Source organism: Terrapene carolina, unplaced genomic scaffold (genome assembly GCF_002925995.2).
Source record: "Terrapene carolina triunguis isolate 2854851 unplaced genomic scaffold, T_m_triunguis-2.0 Scaffold89, whole genome shotgun sequence".
NCBI lineage: Eukaryota > Metazoa > Chordata > Testudines > Emydidae > Terrapene > Terrapene triunguis.
In genome coordinates, this window is record NW_020664440.1 from 20,536,761 (window position 1) to 20,544,016 (window position 7,256).

General features: G+C 52.7%; 1 protein-coding gene across 2 annotated transcripts in view; it reads right to left on the reverse strand.

Moving 5' to 3' along the window:
• The window catches only part of PLXNA1 (plexin A1), a 265,426-nt gene that overhangs the window by 27,164 nt on the left and 231,006 nt on the right, over positions 1 to 7,256 (reverse strand). For both annotated transcript variants that reach the window (XM_026650270.2, XM_026650272.2), the window contains exon 23: positions 3,237 to 3,303. In XM_026650270.2, the coding sequence (XP_026506055.1) occupies positions 3,237 to 3,303 (67 nt within the window). The remainder of the gene's footprint in view (positions 1 to 3,236; positions 3,304 to 7,256) is intronic.

Consider the following 7,256-nt stretch of genomic DNA (forward strand, 5'->3'; position numbering starts at 1 on the left):
AACGAGTGTACAAATTGCACCCTGCTCACTGCACTCCTGCTGTCACTGGTCATACATGCTCCTGGAAGCTCTTCTTGGGGGAAAGCCAGAGACAAGAGGTCCTGCCGTCTATGGCTTTGCACCAGATCAGCAGCAGCAGCTCACATCATCTAAAGACACTGGTTCAACCCCTGCTCAAACAAAAAGGGCATCAGGGCCCTTCCAGGGCAGTTGTTTCTGAGAAGTGTCCTAGCAGCTGTGCTCACAAAAAGGCTAGCCCGGCCACATGCCTAATTTACATGCGCAATTACCACTACTTGGTGCAAGGCATATGTTTCCCTACTGGCGAACTGTCTGCTGCAATACCTCTTCCATCCACCTCTGGGGTTTCCTCTCCCTGCCACCTGCAAGCCTCACCTCACAGAATCACAGAAATTACATGGCTCTAGCCGTGGGTCCCACCCATTCCATCTCCCTGAGACTAAGGCCGGAGCAGTCCCCATCAGACACATCTTCTAGGGTTTTGTCCAGGCTAATTTTAGGTGTCCCAAGCAAGCAATGAGACTTCCACCGCTTCTCCTGGGTGACTATCTCACAGCCTAACAGATCTCACTGCCAGCAAGTTTGTCCTGGTAATCTGCATACATTTTCCTTTAATTATGCCCCTCGGTACTGCCCTAAATAATCCTTCTTTTCACTGCTCTTTAGACTTGGGAGATTGCATCCGCTCCCGCTGCCAGTTAGCCAAACATCTCCATACAGAGGAGATGTTCCTGGCCCCTCCTCAACTCTCTCTTTTCCTCTTAACTTCTTCCTGGGAGTCATGCCCCAGGACAGACAGTGAGTGAATTGACTCAGAGGAGCTTTCAAATCAGACAACAATGTATCGAGGTGTCAGCAAGGAGGGCAAAGCACACACAGGACATCGGCTCAGCGTGGAGGCTGAAACAGTCAGACCCTGAACTGCCCGTTCAACTCCCAGCAGGATTAGTTGAGCCCTTCACCCTTTATGGAATACAATTTGCCTACCTCAGTAGCTCACTCTGTGGGTTTCATCTGAACGAGACCAGCTCCCGTATGCCCCACACACGCAGCCAGAAACCCGTTGTTAGAATACGCACAGTCACATGCACAGAAACGTGAGGGCCTTTGCAACCCCCTTCGCTCACACAGTGGCACTTACTTCATGAGCAAAGAGCCAGCTAGATGCATCGCTGGGCATTAGCATGTCCAAGCAGTGCAACGGCACGCACAGTCACAATTACACGAGCAAATCAAGTGCACAAATGCACTCAATTGTATTTTACAAGAGCAAATCATTTCCAAAGGTCTGGCCCCCGGAGATCACCTGCCACTTTCCCCAAAGTGTGAGTCTGTCCCAGTGTCTTTGGCCCCCATGCTGTGGTGAGGGGCACTAGGCATGGATCGTTCGCTGCCTGCATTTATAAAGCCCTTTGAAACCCCTTGTGATGCAAAGGGTGATGCGCAAATGCAAACCCACGGAGTGAGGAGGACATGGCGGGTTTTTAAAGGCGAAAGCTCACTCCTCTCCTGCCGTGGGAAAGCGACAGACATTGTACCGATATATTTTTATAGATATGGGCCATCCCTAGACAGAGGCACAACGCCAAGTGCATGTAAGTGATATTATAAATCACCTCTCATTGGCGATCACTCCAGGTCCGCACAGACGCCTGCTCACACACATTCCTCTCCTGGAAATGGTTCAAACTTTCTTTATCTTAATGAGGGATGAAATCGCACAAAAACGGCTCCGTGCCACCAGGACTCGCTGAGTAAACACCAGGCGAGGTCCTGGGGAAGTGGCTCTGCTGACTGACAAACAGGCAGCACCATTAACCCAGCTTGTTTCCTTCTGGAGCGTGCAGCAGACCACGGTTTCTACGACTCTGCCAGCAAACTTGGCCGCTGCCATTTGCCACTGGTGCAGCCCTAACGGTGGGGCCAGTCGAGTAGACAGCACTCAGGTGGTTTTATCTCCGCTGAATAATATTAGATGAGCCAGCAGTAAAAATGCTCCCACCCCATTTACACTTCAGCTTCCCCCCTTGCTACCGCGGGTGGAGCTGCGCCGGGGTGAATTGTGGCCACCAGGTTTGCAAGTGCAGGGAAGGAAACGCAGATGCTGTGTGCCAACTGGGTATGGAGAAGCCATGAGCCTGGCTGAAAGAAGGGGGCTCCTTCTAAAGGCACTGACACCTCCTGAACAGCTTGGGAGAACAGCCTACTGAGAGGCCATTCGGCTCCCGCGTTGCTGATCTGCCATGCTGGGCCTACAGGATGTGGGCGTGAGAGCAGCGCCTGTGTTGCTCAGAGTCTACCTGGCTCCTGGTGTTTGAGTCCCCGCCCCACACTGCCAACACCTCAGTCAGCAGGATGGCAGCTTGGGGGGGCGGGGTGAATGGCTGGAGCTGAGGGACTCTGCAAGGTGCCGTTTCCCTGCTAAACAGCCTTAGCTATAAAAGCTACAGAGAAAAGCAAAGCAGACGAACAGACAGGGCAGGGCAGCAGAACAGGCTCTACATCGAATGGGCTGCAGAGCCTTCCAGCTGGCATCCACAGCTAGAGCTTTAACAGGGAGGGGCCAATCCTGGGACCCTGGCTCCTGCATTACTCTGGCAAACTCCCAGTCCCGTAAGTGGGGGTTGGGCTGAGTAAGGCCCTCAGGATTCAGGTGACAACAGCACCAGGCCTTGCTCTAGCACTTTCCATGCAGGGAGCTCCAAACACTTTGGGTATGTGCACACTTAAACCACTACAGCTGTGCCACTCCAGTGCGGACACCATCGATGCCAACAGGAGGAGTTCTCCTAATCCACCCCCATGAGAGGCGGTAGCTAGGTTGACGGAAGAATTCTTCCAGAGACCTAGCACTGTCTACACCGGGGATAAGGTCGGCATAGCTGCGTCTCTCGGGAGTGTGGGTTTTTCAGACCCCTGAGAGATGAATGTTCCCAGTGTAGACCAGCCCTTTGTGTTAGGCTAGACAGGATTGGATTTAGCCTCATGACCCTGCCCTGTGGGGAGGTGAGTCAGAATCACTAGCTGCATTTTACAGAAAGAGGGGGAAACTGAGGCACAAAGTGGGGAAGCGACATGCCCACAGTCACACAGCAAATCAGTGGCAGACCTGGGAACCCCATCCACACGACATCCCTTCTGAGCAGAGAGATGGTTCCCACAGGGAAGGAGGCCAGGCCCTGGCCTCTGGGGCTAGTGGTCTCTTCCACACTTACCTTTAAAAACTTGTACAGGAGGAACGTGAACCAATTCGTCAGCATCTTCTCAGCCACAGACTCCGTCCTGTAGGGAAGGCAGAGAGTAAGAGCGTCACAACAGAGAAGTGGAGGTCTCCGATCTTTCCTGCAGTCTCCTCGGTCTCGGACCTTTTACCTATTTCTCGTTTGCTTTACAGGTCGTGTCCTGAAAGGCAGAAAACTCAGAGCAAAGGGGCAGGAGGAGGCAGCAAGAGTCCTGGGGGTTGCCATGACAAAAATCTAAAGTTGGCCCCCTTGGGAGTCAATCCCGGCCTGCCCCAGGGACAGCTCATTAGAGGGGAGCCCGCTCACCTGCAGGACTCAACCACAGGAATCCAGCCAGAGGGAGAAGCAGAGCTGGCTCCATTCCCTGTCAGCATCACCTCAGTAGGGAGGAGACAGCAGGCTCCTGCCCCCAGGGGATCCTTGCAGCAATGCAAATAAGCCTCTGCTGTGCGCTGCCACACATTCCCTCCCTTAAGCCCCTCCCACCCACAGCTACATGAGATATCTGGCCTGTTTTTCCAGGTGTCCCACTCCGGGGCCGGTCAGTTTCCTCTACAATCCTCCTTAACTGGGGAGCTTGAGGTGGATCTCGTAAATTTCACCCACTGGGGTTCATCTTAATGTCTTCAGTGGGAGGAGAGCATTTGAGGCATCCGATATGAATATTATAACAAATCCATGGCCATCTAGAACACCATATTTGTCACCATGCTGCACACCTAGGCCATGCAGAACTTCGGCAACAGCTGGGTTACAGCTCTGATCCTTCTGCTCCAGAAGCTCAGGCCCCTGCCACTTGAGCTAAAGAAGAATCGCCATAAGCTGCTAGCAATGCATGGCCTATGACACATGGTTGAGCAGATCTGATTTCAACCAGTAAAGGACAGTGGTGCTCACACATTAGCCCATCCATTCTGCACAAGCGATGCACCCTACACATGAACCAACTGGAAACTCAGGCTGTCTTCCATGTTCCTTTGGAGCACTGAGCAAGGATCCTCGACCAGGAACAGGGGGGTTTATCCCCTATGATTGGTTCCCTGCCCGTGGAGTGGAAATGGGCTGACTGGTGATCCTGGGTCCTTGTGTGGCACATGCCTGTTTCCCGGCAAGGTGAATGTGATGGAGAAGGAGTTTGGAGCAAACTTTGATGGAGCTGTCAGTCAGTGCTGGCACCGCAAGGCGCTGAAACACAGAGACTGATAGATAAAGTGATGCTTATCAAACTTCGGGGGTGCAGCAGCTCTGTAAGTGCTTCTGGAAAGCTCAGTTCGAATCTGGATCACATCATGCGCAAAAACACTGGAGGACAGCAGGGACAGGGAGTGCAGAATTGCTTCCTATATGCACCTTCAGGAATATCACAAAACCACCTAAAATCCCAGCACTGCTAGCCATGTCCGGACAGCAGAGGGCCTGAACTGGAATAGTAGGGGCTGCAGGTCAGGTGTGAGGTGGACCAACGGATCTGTATGAAGGGGCCCAGGAGCGGAATAGCAGGGGATGATGTGGGTCAGGATTGAAGTGCACTGACAGAGCTGTGTGAGAAGCCTCGATCTGGAATAAGAGAGGGTGCTACAGGCTGGCAGTGAGGTGATCAGCCGAACTGTGGAGGCGGGGCAGGAATGGAATAGCAGCGAATGATGCAGGCCTGGATTGAGGTGAATCAAGCAGGCTGCATGGGGGAAACTTGCACAGTGTCTGCTTGCAACGTGCATGTCCCTGCACATGAGAGGCCTCGCACTGTCACCAGGATCAACATTCTCTTTAACACATTCATTTCTTTAAAAAGCCACTCACACTTCCTTAAAAAGAAAAAACCCAGACAGTTCCCATTGAAATTCTCTAGTTATGCTTTTTCTTCTGCTCCATCCATTAATCATCAGACCAGCTATTTTCGAATGCAGATGCTCACAAAAGCACAAGCCACACTAATGACCTCGAGAAGGTAACTGCCTTCCCGCTGCACCAGGGGAGCGAAGAGGAACACAGAAAAAAGCCTTTATTTAAAAAACAAAAAAAACCAACGCTTGGAGCCATGCGGACTTTGAGCCGCGTCCCCGTGACACAAAGGAAGCGCCACGCGGGGAGGATGGGAAGGGAACAATTAATGATCACAGATTGTTTGGAGCAGATCACCTTTCCCGGTGTTAATTTCATCTGATCTGCTTTTGGTCAGTCCTGCCCCCACCTCAGCCTGCTCTGCATGTGAGAAGGAGAAGGTATCATGGGAAAGAGGGAACCAGAGAATGAAAATGAAGTTTAACAGACATCCCTCCCCAGCCCTCCGGATTGTACGAGAGTTCCAGAATAGCCCCTCCCATTCATTTCAAGTCAGCTTCTACCACCTCCCTCGGGAGATTGTTCCACAGTCCTGGTTACAAGCGGACGTTTGTATTTATCTGCGCTGTGGCCAGGTGCAACAGTCAGAGGGGATTATACAACAGTAAAATAACTAAACAACACATCTCCCCGGCCTGGTTAAAGTTAATCCTGTTACTCTTGATGTTTGATCCCACCCCCTGATCCACCAGCAGCCGACTACAAAGGATGGAGGAGGGAAGAGTGTGCGTGTGAGGGCATGGGGACGGGTGGAAATCGGTTTATTCCTTGAACATAACCACACAACAATTAAATGAGAGTAGGACTAGCCGTGGCCAGTACACCTCAATCCTGCCCTGCAGCTCTCCTGGCTACTGAGGCCTGACCCCCGCGCTGCTCTCTGCCAGGACCCCTTGCTCCTGCCTGTCAGTTCCCCCTGCTATTCCACTTGTGGGCCCCTCACAGCTCCTCCGATGCACCTCAATAAATCCAACACTCGCTGCATTAAATCCTCCGTGCTGCTTAGGCCCTCTGAGAACACAAACTCCTCCTGCACCTGTGCAAGCCGAGACAGAGGTAGCGAGGGCTGGGCCTGCTTTCCTCGCTGGCCTTGGACCGCTGCCACGATTTGGAGGAGACGGCTGCCGGGGGCTCCCCAAGCCAGGGCTCATTCACTCTCCTTTTACTGGTATTGATTTGCTTGATTCTGGAGCTTTGCTTGGCGGCGGCTCTGCAATGCTCCAAGTGACACACGATCTGATCATCCGGCTTAAATATTTCAGTGAAACCAGTTGTCGTGTGTAAATGGGAGCGCGGTGGCAAGAGGGGAGGAGAAAGGCGGTGCGAGCAGAGTGCTGGGGAGGAGGACAATGGTGAGATTGTGCAGAGAAAGGAAACGCACAAGGTCACATCCCCAGGTCAATGGCCAGAACTTGGTCCTTGTGTCCTTCCCAGGCACCGTCTAGCTCAGGCACTCAGGGCAGACATTAAAGAGCACGGCACTCCCGGGAGGTATGGGTCACCCCCATTTTACAGATGGGAAAACTGTGGCACAGGGAGGGGAAGCAGTCACCCAAAGAGAAACAGACAGACAGGAGGTGGTTAGTGGAAGCCCTTTTGGGACCTTCCCATCCTGGTACTGTCGATGAACAATTCAACTCTTTGAAAATTGATCTCTATGCCCAAATGAGCAGCAAGCCCCTAAGTGACATCCATGCAAAGGCCAGCAGACCTTGGAAACCCTGAATACATACACACACCTCCCCCTCGGCTTGGCTGGCAGGCTGCGGGTGAAGAATTACTGTCCAGCTCCCCTGATCTCTTCTGGTGGCAGGCTAATATCATGTCCTCTGGGCCACCCCCACCCTCCTCAAAGGCTCACATCAAGTCCAGGAAGAAGGTTCTGTGGCTGTCCTTGACTCCACAGGTCCCTTCTCCTGGAGTTCTCAGGTGCTGCGGTGCTGGGCAGAGGACAGTGGGAAAGGCGAGCTCCAGGAAGAGGAAGGAAGCAGGGAGGGGCCAGGTGCTGCGATGGTGTCGTTTATTAATTGGTTTTGTTCTGCACTTGGTGTATCTTTCAATATTCATCGGCCCGTGAGAGGAGAGCTCAGCTCTGTCATTAAGTATTGATGGGGCAGAGCAGACTCACGGTGGAGCTGGAAGGCTGCCGCC